General features: G+C 41.5%; 1 protein-coding gene across 1 annotated transcript in view; it reads right to left on the minus strand.

The window, feature by feature from the left end:
- The window catches only part of ipo11 (importin 11), a 106387-nt gene that overhangs the window by 77361 nt on the left and 1923 nt on the right, over window positions 1-27103 (minus strand). Inside the window, exons 2-10 of the mRNA XM_079161658.1 lie at window positions 25755-25904; window positions 24235-24335; window positions 20089-20161; window positions 17609-17812; window positions 11272-11404; window positions 10933-10991; window positions 4312-4360; window positions 765-835; window positions 105-297 (exon numbers count right to left, since the gene is read on the minus strand). Coding sequence (XP_079017784.1) covers window positions 105-297; window positions 765-835; window positions 4312-4360; window positions 10933-10991; window positions 11272-11404; window positions 17609-17812; window positions 20089-20161; window positions 24235-24335; window positions 25755-25892 — 1021 coding nt within the window. The 5' untranslated portion in view covers window positions 25893-25904. The remainder of the gene's footprint in view (window positions 1-104; window positions 298-764; window positions 836-4311; window positions 4361-10932; window positions 10992-11271; window positions 11405-17608; window positions 17813-20088; window positions 20162-24234; window positions 24336-25754; window positions 25905-27103) is intronic.

Here is a 27103-nt window from a genome sequence, read left to right on the forward strand (position 1 = left end):
CATCACTCGCCCACCATGTAGTTTACTCCCTTGTGTTGTCGCTCCATTCATCCTTTACCCCCCCCCACCTCCTGCTCCTCTTCCCCGCGGCCCTCAACACCTACCATTGATGTTCTTGGAAGGTTTGTAGGCATCGTTCTTTACAATCATCTTGATGAGGTTCATGCACTGAACAATAAAGCGTTCGAAGGTCACTCCTTCCCCCGCCGGCGTGAACAGGTAGCTGACGGCAAATTCCAGGGAGCGCTGGATTAGGGGTATGAACGCACATGCATGGTACTCCAGGAAGTCTAACAGCTACACGGAGGACAAACACAGAAAAGGGGAGAAGAGGAAGAGGAACATGTGTTAAACACTGTAATCTTGTCCGTAACGTCCTTGATGCAAACAATACAACCTATTCTTTCATGATTTCTATGCAATATATTATATATTTTAAATGTATAATAATCAAAATAGGATTCATGATTGTTCATTTAACTATCTAGCATAATAAATATAAAGCCCCACCTTGAACAGACATGAGGTACTTTGAGGACTTTTCCTACGTGGTACTGTGGTATTTATAGTTTTACTATTAAATAAGCTATAAAAATTATTCAGAGTATATCTATGATTCCGTCAGTGACGGCCGGGATTGCCTCCACACACAGCTCTCAACATAGTGACGGCTACTAGCTACCAGTGCTAACGGGACATAAACCCACATAAAGACATAAATACATATAAACTTGCTATATAATTAGATATACAAGTCAACTCACAACTTTGGTGTACAGTATGATCATCTTCTGCAGCTTTTCTCTGCATGTGCTGTCTGGACCAACCTGTCGAGCTGAAACATAAAAACAGCCAGAGTAGTGTTACTTAACAGCATCCACAGGCAAGAGAGATGGTCCTTAGCTATTTAAACCCCATAGTGATTTCATATGTCAATTATATGACTTAATAATAAGAGTAAGAGAGTATTAACAGGAATCATTTGGTAATATATTGTATTTTATCTTTTAGATCCATTGGATTTCAATCAAAGAAATATAGTTTGACATTTAGGGAAATAGTCTCTCACTTTAAACACTTTAATTTCAAATGAAAATAAACATCCAATATCTCACGGTTCGTGAGTTAGGTGTTCTTCAAAGTTGACACACAGACACACAGACACACACACACACAGTATTGAAAGTCCGAACTTTCCTCTCCGGAAGTAATTTGCCAATACCTTCATAAAAGGTACGCTGCACGTAGCCCACAAGAGGAATGACTAACATTTTATGAGTCACAATTGTTGCAGAGGAAACCTTTTCAGAATGATGAGGAACATTAGATGAGAAATAATCTGTGTAAATAAAGTGGTCTGTTTTGTCCCATCAACAAAGCCATTATGGGACTTATGTAAAAGGCAAGAAAACTTATTGGAATGAATGAGCAAGATTACAGGAAGGATGGGGGCAGGTAGCTGTAGCTGAACATAAGGCAGATGTACAGTGTAAACTGTAGACTTTTATTGTGTTTTATTGTATGTTAATGTGCTTTTTTTTTTGTCTTTCCATCATTCAGGTTTGTGCTGCAGTCCATCACTCTTCTTGTATAGCAGACCCAATTCCTAGCTATGACATAACCTAATTTGCATTGCAGCATTTTCTACCGGGGGAGACATTAAATTCAGTTTTAACTGGAAAGGACTCAATAACCTTATAAAACAAGGTATTACATCATCTCCACCACCTCGATGCAGATATAATCCAATTACAAGAGACTCCACTTAAAGCCTCAACTCATTCAAAGTTGAAGAGAAGATGGGTAAATCATTTCTGGGAAAATCAAGCGATGCAGCTATCCTGCTGCATGGATCTGATCCCTTTGTACATTAAAATGTAATATTTGATCCCAATGGTAGATCATTTATAGTTACTGGCCAGATGTAGAATACTCACTAATGCTCCCAATAACTGCTGTCTTTATACTAAATTGGATTGTTCATCCATCAACGTCTGCGTCTGCCAAGGTAAACCAGTTCTTCATGATGGAGCTGGCGTTCAGACATCTTGGGGCTTTTTAACCCTTCTAAAAAGGGAATATATATTTTTCCCAGCTCGGACTAACCGAAGGAGGGCTGTTCACAAGTCTGCTGACAGCTCCCTCCTCCAATATCACCTGGGACTACCCTCCACACCTACTGGTCTGCCACCAGTAGCAGCCCCCCCCCCCCCCAGATATTTACAGGTCCGTAGCTTCGCCCGTGACATGTTCCGCATGTTTCCCAACCTACCTAATGATTCAATTTTAGATGATTTCCTGACACCAATCCCAACTCAATTTCATATTGAAGATACTTTGCCTCAAATGCCCACTTCATCTTGCTGCCTTTCGTGAGTCCCATGGGCCCATTACGTCGGCGTATATAATAAAGAACAGTGATGAAAAGAGCTTAAAAATGACCACGAGAGACTCAGCCGCCCTGCTGTAAACTTCGGCTCTATAAAATCACTCATGATGCTAGAATCAATAAAGATGTCCCATGTAGTGTACTTCCTCGTCAACCTCATTGATGAAATCGGCAGACATCCTAATGGTCTCTGGCATTCCTGCAATCATTTGTGAGCAGCCGGGGCAATAGCTTCCTCTCCCCTTTATGCACACATTCACTCACAGGGACACGAGACTGATTAATAAGGTGAACTGGCTCAAAGATTGAGTTGTCTTGCTTCTTTCACACTTAACATCAAGCATCATGTAAATCAAAACAACATTGCATTTTATTGACTTTGCGTCCATGCCAATGTCTCCTTGTTTGCAGGTGTGTGACAGCCGGTAATGTAAGCAGATGGTCAAACAGCTGACCCGGCGAAAACCTGCTAATAAAATACACGGACAGAGACAGATGAACAAAACAAAGCTAGGAAATGAAACTATTCATTATTTCCGACAGATATGTAACCTTGAAAAAAAGGTTTTCAACAGTGCAGTGATTGACAGTGACTGACCCGGCTGGAGGACAAACATCTAACAGGGAGAGCCAGACATCTGAATGGACCACAAAGACTGCCCCAAAAACACCAGTTTATATAGCTGACCTTATCAGTCTGTGCAGAGCTGATATTTCTCCCCAACCCGGCTGTGAGCTGCCTTGCCATTTCCCCTATCTGCCATGCCCAAATACCAACAGGACCCTGACCCTGTCTCTATTGCCATCAGCAGAGTAAATATTGGAAGTGATAGTTGTGACTGATGATATTTTTTGCTAAAAATCTGCTGCTTTGGTAGATTGTGGAGCTGTGTCTGAGACTTATCTCTCAGCCACTGGGTGTTATCATGAAACACTTCCAAGAAAAAGGAGCGTTGATAGTGAAATCAAAACGGTGAAATTGAGCAAACCTATTTGCCACTGAACTGGGTAGCTACCACTAAAAGGGTGTCACTCGGTGGGTGTCTCTACCGACGAAGAAGCTTTTTTAATGAACTTTATTTTGATATTTCCATTCAGAGGGATATGTACAAAGTAGCAGGTGACAGGACCAAGAACCTTTTGGGAACTCATGAACTTTGTCACAACTGCATGTCCGAAATAAGCCGTGGAAGAACAACTATCTTAATCAGACACTTATTATATTGTATTATAAGAGTAATCGCAGTGATCAGCTGGTCTGACCAGGAGTGAATGAAGTAGCTAGAATAATTTGCTAATTGATCACATTTACACACTAAAGCAGACACAGTTATAAAAACAAAATATTGTTCCTTCTGGTGTAAATTGATCAGAAAAAGACTAGAATTGCCACCTCGCGGTTGTATGCCTCCACCAAGCAGTCACGGCTGTCGTCCGCCCGGGGATATAAAAATGCATCAACCGACATTTCTAAGGTGGACCAGCCAGTCTCATTTTAGTGACAAACCACTATTCTGATTTGGTGGAGCAGCTGCTGAGTCAAGTGCCACACCCAGTGGTAAGATTCAGGACATTGGTTGACATCATACAGGTTTGAAGGTTTTTACACTGGCCCAACCCTAATAGTTTACAACCAAAATCGTTTCAGTCCATGAATTAAAAATCTTACCAAATGTGTATCAATTTAGGGATCCTTGACGAGAAAAAGATTGAAACCCACTGCCTGAGGATGACTCGGCCTGAGCTGTTAATTTGAAACCTACGTCATGCGACACTAACGTGAGACCTGGAGTCTGTGTGCCATACAGTCTCTTAAGTAAGAGCCTTTAATATGCATTAATATTAAGCACCAGTAAGTGAGTTTGTTTACTGAAGGGAGAAGCCTCAGACCAGAGATCCAGGAAAAAGAGACGAGTACTCACAGCATTCCAAGAACTGTTTTAGCCTCTCAAACACTGCATTCAGGAAACCCTGAAAGGGAAGAGATGAAGAGAGGGTGAGATCAGGTTTAATCTCTTTGACATTTCTGCAGTTGAATTGCTCGTGAGTGCTTCATCAGTATTACTCAGAAGCAGATCTATTAACAAAAGAATAACTTTAGCACATGTCAGCTACACAGTATGAAAGAATCAATTTTCTGTAGCCAGGTGTAGACGAGGCTTAGCAGGGGAAATTAGATGATAGATGGAGATGCAATCGGTTTAGTTCTGCCTTTATGTTCAGCCATGAAGTCAACAGCAGTGCCATTAATCACACAGCCCGGCCTGTAAGTAAAGCTCCTGACAGAGTCTAGTGGAGAAGGAGGGGGGGGTCACGAGAGGAACACGGAGAAGAGGGCGGGAGACGATGAAGAACAAGCTACACGGCAGGCATTCGTTAGGCTAATGGTGGGATTTAGGAAAAAAAAGAAGGGGAGGCAAGGTGAGTGAAATAAAACAGGAAAAATACTTGAATAGAGCATGCAGGAAATTATAAAAACAATAATGCAAAAGGGAGTGCAAAATAGAAGTTCTGATGAAAAAGGTTGGACAACTAGAGAGGAAGAGAAGTGAGGCTCGCGGCCCTGCAGGGGAACACTACACCAGGATGAAGTGAAGAGTTAATGAATGTCAGCTAAAATAGATCGAGGTGGTAAGAAAAAGGATGGAAGTGTGAGACAGAGGGTGGTGGGCATTGAATGAGCGTGTCAGCAGTAATGTGAGCAGTAGTTTGTAAAGGTAGATGAGAAAGTCAACTGAACAACCAAGTTCAATATGAGAGAAGAACAGCGGGAAGCAATTTGAGAATACAATTTGGTGAATGTTTTCGCTGTGTGTGCACAGAATTTGCTTCAGGTTGAGACTTTTGCAGTGGATTGTTTATTCCCATGTCTCAACTGGAATCTAGAATCTATAAATTGCTTTGGGAATGACACAAAGATGCTCGTTAACGCCTGGATGTTGCAAACAGACATACTAAGACAGGATGACAAACCACAAGTTTTAAAGTAAGTACGTTTTAAAAGAAAACTTTAAATTGATCACTGTGGCAGCCTGTGTGGAAACTGACAACGGTCTTCATTTTTAGTGTCTGTGTTTTCCAACTCGCTGCCATTCTCCAGCAGTGCTGAGGCCGTGGTGATGGTTCACGTCGAGTGTGAAGACACTGGCTTTGTCAGGATATATCCCTTGTTAGTAGCCTGTATTTGTGCTCCAGAGAACACAAAGGCGAACAAAACAACCTACCCAAGCATTTCCATTGAGACTTAAGATATTTTCAAAAGTTTGTTTGGTGTTTTGTTTTTAATTTAAAAACTTGCAACTGGCAAAAACAGCTATGGTGCCAGTTTGCCACATACATCAGCTGGGTGTGTCAGGGCCCTCACATATATTTGGAGGAGACATTGTTTTAAGTTGAATGCATTTATTTATGAAAGGTACTTAAGTCACATCTTTTTATACAAGTTTTATGATTTATGTTGTATCAAAGTGAGATTGTTTTTTAGGAAACACCAATGCATTCTAGTTTATATTGTAGATAAATAGAAATAAAACATCCAAAACAACCAAAATAAAAAGCACAAACATTGGCTCCAGTACATTAAATGGCAAATGTACTTCCATAAATATCCAACATGGTTCCATCCTTCCATCCCAGGAAGGGGGAACAAGTTGAGGGTTAAAGATTCAAGCAGCTCACTATTGTCCTCATCCCACAATGACCAACGCCCTCTGCCTGACGAATGACGCCATCACTAGCCCCCCACACTCTCCCACCTGGACCGGAGGAACATGTATGTTAGACTGTTGTTCATAGACTCCAGTTCACCATTCAACGCCATCGTACCCTCCAAGCTTGTCATCGATCTCAGAGACCTGGGGCTCAACAGCGCCCTCTGTGAGAAGATCCTGGGCTTCCTGATGGGGAGACCCCAGGATGTGTGGATCGGCACCACCATATCCTCCACCTTGATCCTCAACACCGGAGCCCACAAGGCTACGTGCTAAGCACTCTCCTGTACTCAGGTTCACGCATGACTGAGTGGCCACCCACAGCTCCAACATCCTCATTAAGAATGCCGATGATACGAACGACGGCCTACAGAGAGGGGGGTCAGAGCCCTGACCGGGACAACATCCTCCATCTCCACCACTGATTGTGGACTACAGGAAGAGAAAGGGAGAAAGACACGCCGCCATCTCCATCAACGGGACTATGCTAGAGAGAGTCAGCGGCTTCAGGTTCCTCTGGGTTCACATCAGAGAGAACCTGACTTGGTCTCATCACACAGACACCAACACAAAGGGAGCAAGACAGCAGGTCTTCTTCCTCCGCAGGCTGAGGAGGTTCAACGTGGACCACAGGATACAACTTCTACGGTGCACCATCGAGAGCATCCTGACCTGCTGCACCACCGCCTGGTACGGCAGTTCCACCGCGCTCAAATGTAAAGCTCTACAAGGTGTTGAAAACTACTCAAGCTTTTCGACTGCTTCTGAAAATATTGTGTATTTGACAACAATGTGAAACTTGAAAGTCTACAAAAACAACAAATTAGGCGGTTAAGAAAAGCCCGCGCCTATTCACAGCAAGATTGCTATTGTACATTATGCGTAATTAGCCGATACGGGACCGGCTTATTATAAAGATTCACTGTTACAGTTCAGGCCCAATGTGCTGCAGGCAAGTGAGCGACACATCATGACTGAGTTAAACAGTTTCTCCCCCTTAGATGGGTTTATTCAGTTCACTGAAGGTTGCTAAATTACTTCTTCGGTAAACAATCTGCAGACTCTCTTTCCTGAAGAAAATTAAATGAGATGATTTAACAGTTCTCAACATACCGATCCCCCGAAGGAAGAGAAAAATGAGAAAGCCATCAACACCTTGATGACCTTATTGATAAGTTGGACGAAAAGAGCAAGACACATCTTTAAACCATCGCATGAAACATTTGAAAAATGGTTGCATGAAATCATCCGTTAAGGACCGTGTTACACTAAAAAGAAATCTCAGGCAGTAGTTGATAACTGGATGAGGATTCTCATTACCTGACTGAAAGGCCTTAACCTGTGACAGTGTAGTGAATAACTGAATTAATCAATGAGTCCTATTCAGGGAAAGGGTTCATTAAAGTCAAACCAGTAATTGCATCCGATATATTTAAATGACATTATCCCCGTCTGATTCACCTCACCTGTTCCTATTAACAACAATTAATTCTCTTTCAGTTTGATTTGTTCCAGATCATGGAAGCTGACGCCAGATAAATCCAGGTTGAGACGTGAACACTGGTGATTACATGCAAATGTGTGTTTAGTCAATGGAAAGACATGAATGGACTCACTATAGGCATCGCCAACAGAGTTAAAAACATCTATTGTTGCAAAAAATCTTTTCTCATCCAACACAAAACAAACTGTATCCTGAGGCTTTAGGACTCCACTTTGAGATGGACAGAGACGAAAGGAGCAACGATGAGTGGCAGGAGGAAAATGAGAGAAACAAGTGAAGCACAGCAAGTTATGACATCAGTCTGAGATAGGTGAGCAACGGGATGCACGATGTTGCTTATTTGTTTCTATACAGCCAAAGAGACAAGAGAAAACCACAATTTATTACCTCCTGCTCTTATAAACAGTGAGATATCTCTTAAGAAGTATTAATGGTCATGTTATAAAAACATAACCCTTTAAAAAAATTTATTAATTTTAGGGCCGGGCAAGTTAACACGTTATTATCGCGTTGGTTAATTAACGCCGACAATTATTTTATCGCGCATTAACGCAGTTTTTATATTATTATTAAGCGGACATTTTTAACACAAGAACCGGGCAGCGAGCGGTGAACAGCTGTGTTTGTGTGGCGCCTCTTCCTTCTCTTCCTGCTGCTGCCGCCCTTCAGCAGTTTGATGTTAAATCAGCCTTCTATGGTCAAAAGCAGTTTTGAAATAGTATAAAGTAAAGCCGTGACCTGAGAATTGAGAAAGGAGTCAGGTTTACAGTGAACATATCTGTGTGTTAACGCCCCTCAGCTGAATAAAATAAATGAAAAGTGGTATCGACAAGTTAAAGTAGAAAGTAGTGAGTCTGAGACAATATCAACATCTGAGCAGGAAACATTAGCTCCGAACCATTTTCTGCTCACTGATCTGGAATAACCAGGGACAGCTCGAGGCAAATTACAGTTTAATGGGACTGTTATACAGCATTCAGCCTGCCAGCTAAAAGTTGTCTCATTAGTCGAATAATGGAGCACAGTCAATTTCCTTCAGTCATAAAATGTTCCTTCCAACTCCTGTCAGATATAAAAAATAAATTAAAAGAAGACCAATAAAAGAAGAAATAAGAGACCTAGAGTGACAAAGAGAGCACAGTAGCAACTCACTGACCTATGACTGTATATGTCTGTCAAGACTTCTTTTCATTATTATCACTTGTGATCAATTCAGTCGATAATTATATACAAGTATACCAAGCAATTCTGTACAAATTGTATAAAATTGTATATTTTGTTCAACCACTTTAATAACAATGTCCCAATTCATAACAATAAAAAAAACTGACAAAACCTAATTTTTAAGCAATAATCATGTGTTTCTCCCTTTCTCAACATTCTATTACAACATTCTTCAACAACAAGGGTTCAAGAGTTCTTATTTGATGAACAAAATGTTACCTTTTGTCTTTGTTAGTACTGAAGTCGTCAGGTTGCAATTACCTAAAAATCCCTGTGCGCTCTTTTTACTATCACTACTGTTCAGAAGTTTAGAATCACCTGCTATACTGATGCTTTTACTAATTTTATTAAACTATTCATAGAAAAACAGTATTGTTGAAAAAGCAAATGTTTTATTTACATTTGAAATAGTTAATGAATCTTAAGTGCATCTGAACATTTGCTGTTTTTATTAATTGGGCAGTTTGAATATATTTTTTGTCCGCCACAACTTTGCAATATTACATGACTGCACCGCGTATTTGCAGTTTTATTTATTTATATATACAGGACTGTCTCAGAAAATTAGAATATTGTGATAATCCCCATACGTGTGATTTAGTTTACTGAACCAAGCTGAGTGTTTTTCAAGGCTCAGGAAACCCTTGCAGGTGTTTCGAGTTAATTAGACGATTCAAGTGATTAGTTGAATACCCTACTAGTATACTTTTTCATGATATTCTAATATTTAGAGATAGGATATTTGAGTTTTCTTAAGCTGTAAGCCATAATCAGCAATATTAAAAGAATAAAAGGCTTGCAATATTTCAGTTGATTTGTAATGAATCCAGAATGCATGACATTTTTGTTTTTTTAATTGCATTACACAAAATAAAGAACTTTATCACAATATTCTAATTTTCTGAGACAGTCCTGTATATATATATATATATATATATATATATATATATATTTGAATTTTATATAGCGCTTTTCTAAGTACCCAAAGACGCTTTACATAGGGCAAACAAAAGCAACGGGTTGGGGCGTGGAGGGGGAGGAGGTCTGAAAGGTAGGGAGGGGCCAGGTTGTTTAGGGCTTTGTAGGTGGTGAGCAATATTTTAAAGTCTATTCTGTATTTGACCGGGAGCCAGTGGAGGTTGCGAAGGACCGGGGTGATGTGCTCATAGCGGCGGGTGGAGGTGAGCAGTCGAGCAGCAGAGTTCTGAACATAATGGAGTTTATTGAGCATTTTGTTGGGAGAGCCATGAGGATGCTGTTGCAGTAGTCGAGTCTGGAGGTTATGAGGGCATGGATGAGAATTTCGGTGGTGGCAGAGGACAGGGAGGGCCGGAGGCGTGCAATGTTCCTGAGGTGAAAGAAGGCAGTTTTGGTGATGTGGTTGGCGTGGGGTAGGAAAGAGAGGGTGAGGTCGAGGATGATACCAAGGTTGTGGACCTGGGTGGAGGGGGTGACGATGGAGCCATCAATGTTGAGAGAGAAGGGCTGGGCTGAGCGGGTTTGTAGGTGGAGGTTGTTTGGAGGTGTATAAGCGCTACCTATTTATTTATGACTATTTCAGTACCCGGCCCTACCCTGGAGATTTCTATGTTCAAAATGTCCAGCTCAATCTAAGGGTATGTTTCTTTAAAATAAAGAATATTAAAAATGAAATCTCACTTTCAAAAATCTATCTTTTACCATTATTCTTTAACAGCATATATGTATATTCTTTCACCAAACCTTGAATGGCAAAACAGGAAGTAGCAGCCGGAGTTCACAGGCCTGGGATATGATTCCATTAACTCTAAGCCATGGGGAAACAGAAACCCCATCCAGCCGCATGCTTACGATATGTATTTTTAAACCAGAGAGATTTAAACTAAATGAAATGAACCGTTTTACGGAGTTGGACTTTCTTCACACAGAGTGGGTGATGAGCTCATACAGAACTGTCGACTCTTTGAACCAAGACAAGGCTTAAGGCACTTTCCATCTCCACGGCCATCCACACATTGCACACTGTGTGATTGGAGTCATTTTCAACTCTAAACACCAACAGCAAGAACATTTTAGAAAATATGAGAGCTCCTTAACAGCCACAGCTGAAATAACTCAAGACTCACCATCACTTCCATATTCTGTTGTGGCTCTTGAAATCCGAAGACTGTCAACTTGCGAAGCACTGAGGGGGAAGCAGATAGAGAATGACGTATTAGTATGCAGGATAGACGCTGATTGCAAATTAATCTCCACTTAATTGATGTTTCACAAAGTAGCAGCACATATGAATATTTACAGAAGTCAACATGCTGTCCTCTTAATTAAGTTTTTGTCGGTGGAATCATGATATGGAGCGAGTTACTCAAGACCATTGTGAAATTTGAGCATTCTGTATGTGTCGATCACTGCACCTCTTTGCGGTCCTGTCGGATCTGTACGGGCATGAGTGCAAATGTCGCTACCTTTAAGAGAGAGCAGCGTCCTCTCCAGCGAGCCGAGTGCTGCGGCCTCATCTCTGGCACAGATCTGCTGGAGGAAGCCGTCGGTGTGATGGCTCCACAGGGAGCACGCAAAGCTGTAGATGCCCGACGCCAGCTGCCAACACACACACACACACACACACACACACACACACACACACACACACACACACACACACACACACACACACACACACACACACACACACACACACACACACACACACACACACACACACACACACACACACACACACACACACACACACAACAGCACAGTCAATCACACGCATCAAAATGATTCTGGATCGGTGGTCACATTCAAACAACACAGGCATCTGAGGTCATTCTGGTGAACACGTGAAGTGAATCGCAATTGTGTCTACGGATAACGTCAGAGACTCGGCGGCACTGATGCCGACGCAAATACAAACAGTCTCACAGAACAAACAGGGAGGGAGTCTCGGGTCTAATTTAGCTCTAAATGAACTTCCTATTACAGTCACTGCCATAACATTGAGCCCAAACCAATTACATGTTTCTTCCATGAATGCATTCTCCTGTAAAGATAACCAAAAGGGAGAGAAAAGTACTCTCCGTCCCATCGACTGTGTGGTATGTAGTCTGGCCCAGTAGCTCAGACAATATTCAATCTGCCACGGCACAACAATGAGCTTTGGATCATGCTTCGGTCGGTGTGTTTTCATAAAAAGAATAAACAGAACTGAAAAGAGGTAAACAGTGCATCTCAGTGACTCTCCATAGTGCCTCAATATTCAAGCATTTCCACGTGTTACAGCTTAAAGGAAACTACACTACCAGCTATTCTGACTGTGTTCAATGTGATAGTTAAAGTCATTTCTGCTACTTGATTGAGGCAAAACGCACTGGAAATGAGTTTGTGGGTAACGTATCAAAGAAAGGAACTGAACAACTCGTTGACAATAGAACTATGTGTGAGGGTAGCACGTGAGTGTCGAATGGGAAAGATCGATGAAGCAGTGGTTAGGTTGGTGATGTGTGCAGAGTGAAAGAGAAATCCCTACTTTGACAGCACAGCATAGGCTTTGATGCGTTCTTTACAAAAAACTGCAAGGCTAGCAATTTTCTTCTTTGGAGAGATTTCTCTCAAGCTCGGCACTTTCAATTCCTTCGGATACCAGACTAATCCAACGCATGGCACCTAGAAGTGATTAATCAAGTTTAGGAAACAATCTCAAATTCTTCTTTCGACTTCCACACTCTTGGTGTGTCGTTTTTAATGGGATGTAAGGTCTTTTTAACTGTATTCTACATGGCCAGAACCATGAGCTCTATGAAACACGGACGGAAAAGACAGTTTAAGCATACAAATGTGATCAAAAATGGAGAGTTTGTGGGTGCAATTTATAAAAGTCAAGGTTTTCCCATACCATTATAAGCGTGTTTTTTTTAACAGCACCTAAACCAATTGAACAGATGACAACAATGCTGCTACGTTTTGGTTTCATGGTGTCATTTACGGACACGCTGATTTCATCTTCTGCTCTCTGTGTTGCACCGCATGCATAAAATATGTTTGAATTGTAAAACACAGACATTTTAAAGAAATTAAATGGAAAATTATTTTCTTTAAATGGATTTCATCGGGTCCTACCTACCTACAAATGATACATGGGTGTTTTTCAAAATGTTATGGGACTTACTAATGCATGTTTGCACCAATTGATGTTGGAGGCCCCCACAAAAGGGACAAAGGTCCTTATGCCTCATTGTGACACACGTGTGTGTGTGTGTGTGTGTGTGTGTGTACAGGACAACAGGATTTACACCTTAAATGTATTCCCCAACCAATAAATTCATTCCAAATACAACTGGAAGAACAGAGTCTGTATAATTGTGAAGTACGACATAAATCTTAATTCAGAATTAGCCGTCACCTCCCTAATGCTTCACTCACACAACGCAGATATCGCACACAAGTATGTATGTGTGTGTGTGTGTATGTGTGACAAGGCACAGATTAGATATCCCATGCAGTGCATGATAAAACTCTACAACAAGCCCCGTGATTTTCCGAGCAACAAGCACCCAAATATTTAGCTAGTTCATTTCAACAAGGTTAGGCTAATAATTAACCACTTGTGTTTTTTTACAGGATTGATCGATCAATCATGTGACTACAATTCCTACCAAGGCCTCTGGTGGCACACTACACTTACACGGATGCCTATAATGTATATAGTATGTAACCATAGAGGTGAATTGAATACTGTCACCAATACCCGATCCAGCTATCCGAGTGAGTATCGGCCTGATATCTGACATTGGTATCGGTGCATCCTTACTGAAAAGCCTTTTATTAAACAGCTTTTATTACTCAAACTTATTAACGATAGGTACAGCTTCCCACACTTGAACACATGGATTGACAGCCTCAGTCCACTCTCCTGATAAACAAGAGTCTGTCCATTAAGGCTCCATTGTTATATCTTTAAAGAAGTGGGCCACACTCAGAAAGTCTGCCATTGGGCTGATTACTGGGGATCCATCTGAATTCCAAGTAATGAGTTTTTGCAATTTTTGCTGAATTATTCAAGTGAGAATTCCAATGCGTCTAAGTATCAATTGTTTTTCCCACCCATGTGGTGCCTGTGTGTGTGTGTGTGTCTGCAGAACTCTACACACTGCAAAAAGTGTGTATATCTGTGTGTTTGCTTCTTTTCACAACTGCAGACTGAGACAACAGGGAGGCAAATTTCAATAAACGCAAACAATTTCCTCCATCTGCAAGCCGATTCCCTATTCCAGGAGGAAGAGCTCGTAAACCAGAAGCCATCCAAGAAAAGCGCAGCTCGTTTCATCTGTTCATGAATACCCATCCAGTGGGGAAATTGCCCCTCTATTGCTGCTCAAAAGCACAAAGCCAGACGCTGGTTATCACCTGCGCCATTCCTCTCTTATTACTGCGTGTGTGAGAGTCACAAAAAGCAAACGAGCTCAACACAATGTCGCTGCCGAGCCTTTACAACAATGCATCGTCGTTGTGGTCTACCCCACAAGGTTTCAAATTTAGGCGGAAGTCTTGTAAAAAGTAGGACATTTTTAAGAAGTGGTTACCAGTAACACTTTTAACTCTATAGAAAAATCTATGTGCATTATACCAAGTATCAACTTTAGAGATTCTGCAACGTATTACCAGAACAACTGTCTTTGGTACAAGGATGTAGTCTCACGTAAGCTTTATAATATACACGGGAGTGAGGAGAATAACTGAAAGAAAGTTGCCGCTCTGGGTCGATTGTTCATAAATACAATTGTTGTGTTAAGTACTATTCTGAGGGCAAAAATAAAATCTATCCAAAAGGCACAAACCGTTTTGCCTATTCTGTGAGTGTATGTGGAATTATTTCCATCATTGTGGTTACAGAAAAAAAAAAACATTCCATTGCTCTCTCTCTCTAGCGTGGTTTAAAGGTGCTTGACTATTACAGTGAACTTAAGATCCACTGACTTTCATATTAATTTTTATCTTATCTTATATGCTACTGCAACATCAACCACAGTTAAATTGTTAGATTCAAACTGCTAAATCATCCTGTTTAGTGGCAACGAGACTCCATTTTTCAATGTCATTTTCAGTTACATAACTGCATTATGCAACACTTGCGTAGAGGCTAATTGCTCATGAATTAATTTTCAAGATAAATGTTTGTTTAATTATGGTTTTCCTCTTGCTTGCTCTGTGTTTTCATTATATTAAGAGAGAAAGTTTATTTTTCTATCCTGCATTTTATGTTTCGCTGAGCATTTCTCCTTCATCCAGTTCCCTCCTCACTTTCTAAGATGGCAGTCGGCAGAAATCACTTCTAAAAGTGCCCGAACTTCATCTTCCTTCTCCTTGAATTCAGTCTCAACTTTTATCTTTACACCATTTTCTTCATTACTCCATAACTTTTCCTCCTCCTGTCACCAGCACCCAGCCCTCGGTTGCATCAATCACTCCTTCTCCTACACACCATGATTCTTTACCACCTCCTCTTTCCCTTTTTCTCCCACTATGTGCTCAGCTCTGTGTCTGGCGATTGAGTTCGAAGCCTCGGCATCAGCAAGTGGGCCGGAAAAACAAAGAGCTGGTTGAAGAGCTGCCGTCAGTGCATCATCTCCTATGATGCAGTCAACATGGTCTACCAACTGTTTTAGGTTGGGGCGAAGGACTAGAGAGAAGAGCGCACTCTCATCGAGTACAGGGAGACACGCTCAGACGCCCACACACACGTAACAGCACTTTTGTACATATTACGTCCGGGCTAAATAGGGCGAAGCAAAAAACGGTGTAAACATAGAGGGAAATAGAGTGGGCTTATAAAGGAAGAGATGCTTGCTGCTCAATGCAGATACATTTCTGTGAATAAATAGCAAAGGTAACATTCAGGACACCAGTGACTAAACACTTTGTTCTTTCAAAAAAGCAAACAAGTGCAAGCCTCTATAAAACTACGGCTCAGAGCCTTAATGCAAGACAGAAGCCCTGTTCACATTTGGCATTAACTTGAGTGATCTGATCGGCTCCCCGTCATTTCACAACTGGCATTAAAATGCGTCTCAAGTGACCACTTATCGGATCTCACCTCCTCGCTCTATATGCAAATAAAAACATATATAATTTCAGTTTGCAAAGTCCAAAATGTTTGTTTTTAACCAATCGGATGCAGCAATGACCTTTCCTGCCTTGTCTACTGGAAATTAAAAGAAAAAACTGGGTCTATTCCTTAACGTATTCCAGGCAAACTAACTCGCCTCAAGAAGTTCGATGCACTCGTAATATATCTGTATCCATCCTCTGTCCTTTCTCCTATTGGCCTGTTGTTGTTGTTGTTGGTGCCCTTCGATATGACGCCGCTGGCAGGCGAATATGTCCCAACTACCGCTTCCACAGAGGTCGTCGGTTGAGTAGGCAGTCCTTCGATGTGTCCCAGGACACATTCCCGTACACACTGCTAAAAGAATGTGACCCTATGCGGCCCCGAACCGACTTAAAATGAAGTCTGAGCCGTCGCATCTCAATCCGTCCTCAGTGAGTCGTGGGTGCACATAAAGCTGTCCACTTCTGATCCGATCACCGAAGACAAACGGTAACGCCAGGTGTGTACAGGGCCAGAGGCGGTCTTGACAGGTGGTAGCGGTGGTATACAAATAGCCAACGTGAAAAAAAAGGCATACAGCTACAGAATCTGAGGTCATTTGAGTTTCAAATCGACGTCACATTAAAGGGGGGGGGGGGTTACTGGAGCTGAAATGAACAGTGTTGCATTGTCCTTTGTCTCCCCACCTCTTGGTGTGACACACACGCACACACACACACACACACTGGTTACAGAGTCAGTTGTCATGACGGGAAGGGAGCATTCATGGGCTATTTAGTGTCCGAGTGATCAGTGCATCATTTAAAAACGCCACCGTTTAATGGGGCTCAGAATGCCTTTGTTCCTCGTTCTGCCTAAGGGCACACATTTTGGCAGAGAGGATGCCTCTGCACGACATCCAACTATTTGGCCTCAGCCAGCCACTGGTCTGTCTCTGTCCCTCTTATTCTCCCTCAGTCTTCTCTCTGCTTGTCTGTTTGATATCTTGCTCCCCTAAACTCTCTCTCTCTCTCTCTCTCTCTCTCTCTCTCTCTCTCTCCATGACTATCTTCCTGCTTAAGTCTTCAGTTCTTCAAAACCATGGATGGCAATAAATTTGCATTTGCTCTAATTCACTACCTCTTTGAAAGACACTCACACAGACAACCGTCCCGTGAACACAATCTCTCTTACACACACACACACAGACATACGACTAGCAACACAGACAAATATATTCCCAAACATGTCAATCTCGCTCCAGTCATGCATGAAAGCAGACACGAGAATCTGGCCGCCATAAATCTCAGATTTGATTCATACAGCAGCTGAACAGCATCTCCTACAGGCAACGACTGAAAGTGAAACACCTGCAACTCTCAGGATAATCTTACTATTCATCTATTCACACTAAAAGGTTTTGCAGGGGGAAAAAAAGGAACATGACAAAGTCAGAGGGCAGAACAGAAGAAAAGAAAGAAGAGGTCAAAAGCAGCAAAGTTCAGTGGACAGAGTTTTATTTTTCTTCACTTATTGACCTAAAGTCACCTCGTATTTCAGATGTGCACAGCTACTGCATCACGTGTAGAGGAAGGAAAGCCAGAGAGGCATAGTGAACGACTAAGAATCACGAGCAATGAGAGACTAAATTAACTGTTGTAATGATGTAAAGCCGAGAGTGTCGAGGTAGCTATAAAAAAGAAAAGTGGACTTACATCCTGGAAGAGCCGCCTGTCCTGCGCGAGACGTTTGGACGAGAGGGTTTTGGTGACATGATAGAAGGTAAGCAGCGCCCGGTGCTGCTGCAGGCCGTCCTGACCCTTCACAGACTCGAGCAGAATGGGGATGAGCTCTGGCCATTGCCTCGGGCAGTCCAGACGGGCCACCTTGGCTATCAGTACTGCAATCTGGGTGGCTATCTGTTGGCCAGAGGCAGAGCATGAACACAGCAGAGGGTAAACTTGATGGGCATTTTACTTAAACATTGTAATCTCAAACATTCTAGATCACATAATATAGTACAGCATGAATTGAAATGAGTATATTATATACAGCATAGTGTGCACATATTCCATTTCCTGTTGAAGATGGAGTCAGAGACACGGATTAAGCTTCTTTTGTACAGGAGTGTTACATCTTTATAGTCTGTAGATCCAGGACTGTTAGTACTGAACAGCAGCTTTGATAGCCGATCTTACACCACATGAGCATACGCTGCCTTTGATTTGACAGTGGTTCACACATCCTGGTGTAAGACTTAACTGTCTCCAGTCCTGTCGTGAATCTAGTACAAGCATAAACATCAAGTTAAATGAGCGGGCGTAGTGTATTTGTATCCACATCACAGAGAGGTGGTGCTGGGTGGGAGCAACAGACACACTGCCGGTTTGCTGGGTACACTCGGCTAAAACAAATCCGGTCTAATACAACAGCCCTGCAGGATGTAGAAAATGTATTGTGATATACCGAGAAGCCACCCACTATATATCAATACGGGCAGACATAACGTTGACGGCCCTGTTACAACCCTAGAAATCAGTTAACTCGTAAATTAAACTAACCGTTTTATAACAGTAGTTTAAATTCTATGACTTGTTTGAGCGAACCTTATATTTCCTGTGAGGGCACTTCAATCTTTAATTAAAAAAAAAACATAAATCTAGCCCAGTGGTACATTTGTAATACAAATATTAAAGCAGCAATGGCAACGTTTAGCTCTTTTGATCCCAATCATTGTTTCACAGCCCAACACACAATCAGTTAGAGGTAAAATAATGTATTGCATTGGCTATAGAATACGTGTTTATATATTTTTAAACACGTATATGACATTAACAATCTAATTTAACAAAGCAATAAATAATCAGTGTGCATGTACATTTAATTTTGAAGTGTCAATAAGTCACTAAACTTTATTTTAAAGTCAGCCGAGGTCACATAATCTGCTTGGATTATAGAACAAAAAAACGTAAACTGTCCACACACACGGCACACTCAATACCTCGATTGATTCGACAACGAGAGGCAGTGACTGGTGAGACATATGATGTTTGAATGGCATTCATTACTTTACTAGCGTATGGACCCTATCAGTCCTGATGTTGGAGGGATGTCCCTCAGGCATAAACAAGCTGTAGAAACCAGGACAGATGTATTACACACCGCTCTAATTTGTTTGTCGCGCTGTTCCCCTGACAACTGTAAGAAACTAATGGCTTATCAACAAACTGTTTGACCCTCAAATGAAGACCCCACGAGCACAATCAATGTCTTTTATCATCCTTTCTACTACCATCTTATTTCACTGTATTACATTTATTTATGTGTATTAAGCCTATTTAGAGCATTTTAGGCAACACATTTAACAGGTCTGGCCACATTCGGTTTACAGGCATCTATAACAAACGTTGTTAAAATAGTACACTTACAGTACAAGTCGTCATAAAGCAAAAGGAAATGAATTTGGTGAGGTTGGTGGCTGCTTTACTGGTGTAATTCAAGGCACATAAGTTGTTTTAATTGTGGCAGTTATTTTTAAAGAGTGGTTCTAAATGCAATATAAAATAATCTTCTCAGTACCAGTGTTGAGTACAAAGCCTTTATTACTTTCCTAATGGAAAATGTCCGTTCCTACATCTTTATATCATTAAGAAAAAATCTAAACCTGAGAACTTCCTTTGCTTCTTTGTCTGTGATGAGATCTTAGACCATAGTTTTGGTGTCAACAGGTGGTTGAAACACCAATGTATTTCCCTGCACCTGCCTTCACATCACTTCCTTAATGATAACAGGTCCTGTAAAAGATTCCCCACCTCACACTTTATTCCTTGAATGCACAATGAGGCAATAGAGGAAACCAAATTACTTAAAAAATCTAACGTTTGTCCAATAACCTGTCAAACTGGGTGTCGTCTGCTGTTCTAAAATATTGGCCCATATATAGCAAAGACTGCAGATCTACTGTTCATTATGATGGATAATCCCCTTCAAGCTAATTTAAAGCTTCCACAAGTATGTGTCCATACCATAATCTAAATGTTTACTGTACAACAGAAAAATGGACTATAACATGCAAAAACTTGTACGATGCTTTTAGCCAATTGCTTTGAACATTATAGGGTTTTATACTAAGTCATCTTAATCAAAATCACAGTTTATGATGCTGAATTAGATGTTCTTTCCATTTCCCACTAACCTGATTGACGGGCTCATTGAAGTTCGTGATGAGACCGGCCCGCAATGAGTTCTTCTCCTCTTCTGATAAAGCACTGTCAACAAACCAACCAGAGAGACGTTCAGAAGACAAGACAGAATGAAGACGAGCAACACGATATCTCGACTTAATAAAGAAAAGAAATCATAACAAAGAAAATACAATACACACACATCAATGTGTGTGGTTAACAAGACAAACATCGGTCAATAACTATAGTCACCTGATTACCGGTGAAATACCAGTGAGAAACACTTAACGAATTGCCGGTCTGTCGAGTTAGTTTCTTTAGTTGTGCACCACAGGGGGGGGGGCAACTTTATTAAATGGATTTAAGACGTTTTTGTTTTTTGGGACCATTTGTGGTTATTCACGTAATTTGCTTCATTCGCGCTAGACACGCCGGACAGGAGGAGTGGCCATTTATTTCCGCATTCATCAACCATGGAAGAAATCCTGTTTCTGAGAGTCAAGAGTCTCCTTGTGATTACATTTCAAATTCTGGACCTCATACTTTAATATGGGAAAGATATGAATATCACATCAATCTGCCAAGCTGTTATGGGATCAATTAAATCCCTTTGTAACACTCTATAGTGCAGGAGCTGCCAGCTGCCTGATTTAATCAGTAAGCTCGGGATGAACCCCCTGCTCCCCTCTGGCTCATATCTTGTAGTATGCAACATGAGCCTAAGGTTTTGCAAACTGTGTGTGTGTGTGTGTGTGTGTGTGTGTGTGTGTGTGTGTGTGTGTGTGTGTGTGTGTGTGTGTGTGTGTGTGTGTGTGTGTGTGTGTGTGTGTGTGTGTGTGTGTGTGTGTGTGTGTGTGTGTGTGTAGGGGGGGGATATCTGCTAGCTACACCGCAACCCCCAAAATATTAGCCGCACACAGAAGCTAACTCGTTGTCAATACAATAAAAATATCTCATTCAAGTTCTCTTGACTTTGATTTTCCACTTCTACTTGTTGCTGTTGTTTTTGGCAAAAGTTTGAAAATTACTATTCACACACAGCAGGTAGTGCCAACTTTACATTGTTTATTTATTTATTTCAACAAGCACATTAAGTTTACAGGATGCATTTTTGTTTTACTCTCTTAGGTATATTCACATCTTTTCTTTATTTTCTTTATTTTAACTTGCACTTTAAGTAAGTATTTCCAAACCATTTCAAGGAAAAGTTAATTGTGCAAATGCATGCATTTTGGTTTATTTAAACGTGTGGTGTCTTGTGAGCCTGTGTAAGCGCGGCACAGACACACACACACACACACACACCTGTGCGAATAAATCAGCAATCCCCAGTTGTTGGGCTGACGGTGGCATGTTGGGAAATCGCTCTACCATATTAAGGCTGTTCGATTAAAGTCAGTGATTCAGTTAACTGGGCAGGGAGCCCCAAGGTGAATCTCAATTACAAGTCACAATTTATAAACTGATATAAGGATCCTCGAATAGATGGACAGAGACAAGGAGAAGGGAAAAAAACAGGACAGGCATGAAGTCTGTCGAGCATCTGCAGAGTGTTTGTTTTCTGCTTTAAGATGAGACGAGAGAACTCCAGTGGTCGTATGAAGTAAGGTATGCCTTATGAACGGCATGTAATCTATATACTATGTAAGCTTCATTGATTTGATTAGATTATCTTGAAAAGGTGTTGTCGTACAAAATACATTTAATAAACTCCACTCTCATGATTCCAGTATTAAAGCCAAATGCCAGGCCTGAGTACTGTCGTGGAAAGCATTAATAAAAAGGCACGAGGGGGAGTTTCTCCAGTTATGAAAAAGGAAGTGACCTTTTTCACAGCAGACCTTTTGACTTGTCACAGCAGAAACAGCACAGGTGGAACTAATAACATTAATGAGGGCTCCATTACACTTAAGTGACCTATTTAGCCAAGCCAGTGAGCCAGCATGCACAATGCCAGGGCTGTGCAACCGGCAAGCAGAATAGAATGTGTGATGTTTTAAATTAAGCTGATGCTTTTCAGCCAAGATGTGTCCAAATGTTCGTCAAAGGGCCTCTTCAGCCAGTAGCTTCGACTGGTTGCTCCTTATATTACATTATTATATTAAAAGCCAGCCAAATAAAACAAGTGATATCAAAGTGAAGGGCTTGTTCGTCTGGCCAAATTGCCATCACTCCATCCTTTTATTCTATGACACATTTGTGTGAAATTGTCATAATTAGTACTTGAATTATTGAGCATTGAGTTATGGCTAAAGCAGTGTTTTGTGAGGTCACAATGAAAAAATGTAATCAATTCATCCTCGAGTCCAAGAGGACATTTAGTGCCAAATTTGAAGAAATTCCCTACAGGTGTTCCTGAGGTATGGCGTTCCTGAAATTGGGACGGATGGACGACCTGAAAACATAATGCCTTCGGCCACGGTTGTCGCCTGAATGGAAGCATAAAGACTCGGTGGCCTAAAGCCGTGTTCACACCAAAAGCGTTTCACGCGTTTGACGCGGCGCGATTACATACAAAGTCTATGTACAGACGCGTTTGGGGCGTTTGGCGCGTTTGGGGCGTCGCGTTTGGCGCGTTTGGGGCGTCGCGTTTGGCGCGTCAAAACGCCGAAACGCCCCAAACGCTGAAGTTGAAATATTTGAACTTCTGCGAAAAAATCGCGTGACGCTCCAGCGCGATAGCCAATCAGCGTTGAGTTGCTCTCTCCGTCATCAGTGAAGTCCTGCCGTTGCTAAATCAGAAAATAAATGCTGTAGCCGCTATGTTCACCCAGAGCTCTACGATACCTCATATCAGTAGAGACCGGACCAAACTATGTGTAGACATGTTTGTGTGTAAACCATATGGTACCAACAATGAATAGACGCTGCCGTATTTACGTCTATATGACGTTATCGTAATGTTAGCATAGCCTAGCACCGATCGATCCGAGCTTCATTGATAAAACAAGTACAAATCGGCATCATTACGTAGTTATTTCGGAGTCCCTTTTTGTCGGTTTATTGCCGTTAAATCACAGCCAAGTCAGTTTATAGTGTGTTCATACAGCTGTAGTAAACAGCCGACGTGTGGCTCGCTAGACACAGTGAGCTCGATGAAATCCACGGAGCTCCTCCGGACTATGTTATGAACCAGACATGACGGCGTTTAGTTCCCCGTGATATCTGGGACTTCCACAACACGTACTGAGCAGAAATAGAGGCTATTTTTCTACGGTTGATGGCGGACAGTTGAACAGCTTTCAGGCCGATAAGCCACGCCCCCTTTTTGACGCGTCCAGCGCGTTGGACGCGATGGACGCGAATGAACACAAATAGTCCCCGGCGATGCCGGCGTTGCGTTTGGCGCGTTTGGCGCGATTCGCGACGCCTGAAACGCTTTTGGTGTGAACGCACCTTAAGCGTTGTATAGTGACACCACATGGTCCCACGTAGCATCCAACAACTGGATCAATGGCAATCGTCCGAAAGTAATCAAATAATTAACTCAAGGACTGGAAGACCTTGCACAGCACTCTAGAAAATGGAATTGGGATTACTGACGAGAGTGAAAAAACTTTGGTGGGAGCAAAAAACTTGAGAAAGAAAGAAGAGAATAGCAATAATTTGAAGTGGTCAAAAAGTGGCCACAGAGTGCCGAGGCAGAGATGATTACCTCCGGCCAACTGCTGTCCTGGGAATTGAAGAGCAAATGTTCAATTCAAATCTAACAAAAGCCAGCTAGTCAGGTAGCCAAAGACAGAGCGCAAGCTTTGAACAGTCAAAGCCGATCTTTCACCAGACAAAAGAGACACAAAGGAATAAACAGAATAAAACCAGAGCACAATGATGTGAAGAATCAGGATGGAAGGTAAAAGTGGTGGAGGCAGAACTGCAGACGTAAGCTATAACTGTTGAAGAAAAGACAATGGGGGAAATGAAGGCAGTGAGAAATAGGGACAAAACTGAAAAAAAAGCAACTACAAATCCATGACAAAAAATATCTGGGGGGGGGGCAGCCTCAACAACAGACGGAGAGATTAAGACTGATGAATAGAGACAGAGTCAGAGTGAATGAGAAAATAAAGACACGCTGTGGAAGAGAGAAGAAGGAGAAGCCGAAGATGGAAAAGTGAGAGAGCCTGAATATGGAACATGGGAGACAAGCTGGCACTTACTGAGGCGCTACTCTCCTCCAGTATCTGTCAATGCCATTTTTGAAGTACAGCACGGCGAGCCACCTGACGTTCACATCCAGCATGTGGTTATTGAAGATGTTCTATGGAGGGAAGAAAATGTATATATAAATATACACACACACACACACACACACACATATATGTAGCTTAGCAGACAACAGTTTAATGATGTGTGACACCACTCTAACCACACCGAAGAACAACTATGCGTGATGCCATCAAGCCATACATTAAATTACAGGACACACTGACTTTGAGATCTTAAGTTGTCTAAATTATACACACTACTGTAGTTTTATTATCTTATAAATGCTAAAACTTCTGAGCTGTGAAATACAGCCGTAGCCCCAGAGACCTGAGTACTGACAGTGTTCTCAAAGTCAGTCACTGCAAAGGCAGGAGCTCTTTAAAGAGCAGCACAGTAACATAAGAGATGAGAATATTGGCTCAAAGCTACACAAGATGGAGCATACAGTTGAGGACATCTTCTGAAATGTCCAAGCATCTGTGCCTCCAAAAACACAAACCTAGAAGTTAAGACTTCTAAAACCCGGTCTTAGATCATCCGAGGGCAGACACAACAACACATGCCCTTATCATGTATATTTAAATTGCAGATATTGTTTACTGTGATTGGCTGGTATGCCAGACACATTAAATGCTACACATTAGTTTTTTGGCTCTCATATTTTATACACATAAAAATGGCTCTCGTAAGATGCACCTTGACTTAAACAGGACATTGTGTCGTCTATCGTCTCACTTTTTCCACACTGCATTCATCACAAAAATATAGAAAGTAATACATTCCTCTCAACGGAATAGGCATTTGTGCTTATCTAGGCCGAACGCATACGGGGCCAATTTCTCTACTGAATGAACAGAGATGAGACTGATATCCACAGTAAACAAACTGAGTATTACTTTAAGGATCAACATAAGCTTTGTGATGAATATGCACTAAAATGTAGGTGAGGGTGAACGCACACTAAGCTCTGTCGAATTATTCTATTGTCCCACACTTCTGAAATTTAGACACTTCATCGTATACATTGAAAAATGCCAAGTTTGGTTAAAACATGTGTCTATTTCAATAAAACTATTCAATGGAAGTTGAGTATTCCTTTGACACAAATCAATTCCCAGCTGCCTGTTCTACAATTCCCTTTCCCTCCTCGTCTCCCTACCTCTCACAATCTGGTGATTAGTTATTGTGTGAAATTGCCCGGATGGGTTAGTGTCACACAATAACAGAATATATAGCCTCTCAATCTGCTATTGTTATGCAGATTGCTAGATATCCCCCTCCTATTAATAACTAAACGACAAAGAAACCCTCTCCTATGGTTGTTTGAATTAAAAAAACTAATCATCAGAAATGAGCACAAAGCCAGCTTCTCTGTAAGATACAGCACGTTCGTCGACATCTCCATTCAATAAAGTTGTAATAGTTTTCACTTCAGCAGATGTATTGTCAAATATTTGATACCATCCCTCACCAGAAGGACGGAGTAGAAGCCCGGCTGCGTCTCCCACTGTCGGAGCTGCTCCTCTGCAGGCTTCAGCGCGGCCGTGTCCTGACTGGTAGCTTGGGTTAAGGCCTGCAGCACCACTGAACTGGCACCGTCCATATCCATAGCTGGATACACCTGCAGGGGGGACAGTATACAAAAGAGAGGAATTTTATTGCTCTTGTTGTGAAGAGATCTGGCTGAGTTGAGAGGGAAAATAAAAACACCTTTTAAAATAGTTTCACCATAGGGGAAAAACAGCATAATCAAACATCAACTGAAAGCTGAGGCCATTACATCTACAAAACAAAATGTTAGAATAAGGAATCTTCTTTTTTTACTTTGTCTCGCTTCATCCCTTTCTAACCCATTTTTAGTATGAAAGCAGTGCTGAAATCACTGTCAAACATAGTGAGAAAGAAATAGAAATAGAAAGAACACCTGATAGAAACACTTGCAGTCATTTCTACCACGCAAGGAGCTGTTCTATGTCCCAGATAGTATTCAAGTCCAATGGTGATTTTTAGCTTCAAAAGGACGTGTCTGATTCAGTGGCCTCTGTGCCTAAAAAAACAGATTCTCAAATAGAATGATACACCCTAACCAGACCTACTTTGGGATTATAAATACTTCCTTATGGATACCATATCGCCACAGGAGTTTGTCAATAATAGTTTAACGTTTGAGAAAAATGACGTGTTAGTTTACTTTCTGACAAAACATGGCCAACTTCTCTTTTTCTTCTGCTTTAGTGCATCAAAGAATATCACTGTCTGACAAGCATGAGATGTAAAAAAAACATGTCAAGATATTGCAATCAGGGGCTACAAGAAGCAGCTTATTCCAGATACAAACTGTGTCAAAAACAGACATTTCATTCAGCTGTGAGGTTGAAATCAGTTAGTAAGTTTCAATCAGAGTGGGGAGAATATTGAACAAGGCTGCCATCTGCAGCCCAGAAACAATTATCCAGCACCCATGATTCATTGCAGGCTTCTGTAATTGCATGTACATTAGGGCTGTCTCTCCACACAAGAACACTGTAGCAGTGCTTTGGCCAAACCTGTTTACACAGTCTGATTGTTTTAATAAACAGTTCCTGAGTTATTAATTGAGTAACAGATCTACTGGAAGACTCTGTTATGAGGCGAACGTAGCAAGAGTAGCACCAGTCTACTCTTAATGACGGGCATTTATGTCTCTGGTACCCATCAAACAACACAGGGATCATTTTCCACATGAGATAAAAATCCATCTGCCAACCATAATGCAGCAACAATTACATTTAATGTGCAGGCACACTCAAATTTTGATATGTTAGGTTATCCCAGTTGTGT

This window comes from Pholis gunnellus (assembly GCF_910591455.1).
Source record: "Pholis gunnellus genome assembly, chromosome: 6".
Taxonomy (NCBI): domain Eukaryota; kingdom Metazoa; phylum Chordata; class Actinopteri; order Perciformes; family Pholidae; genus Pholis; species Pholis gunnellus.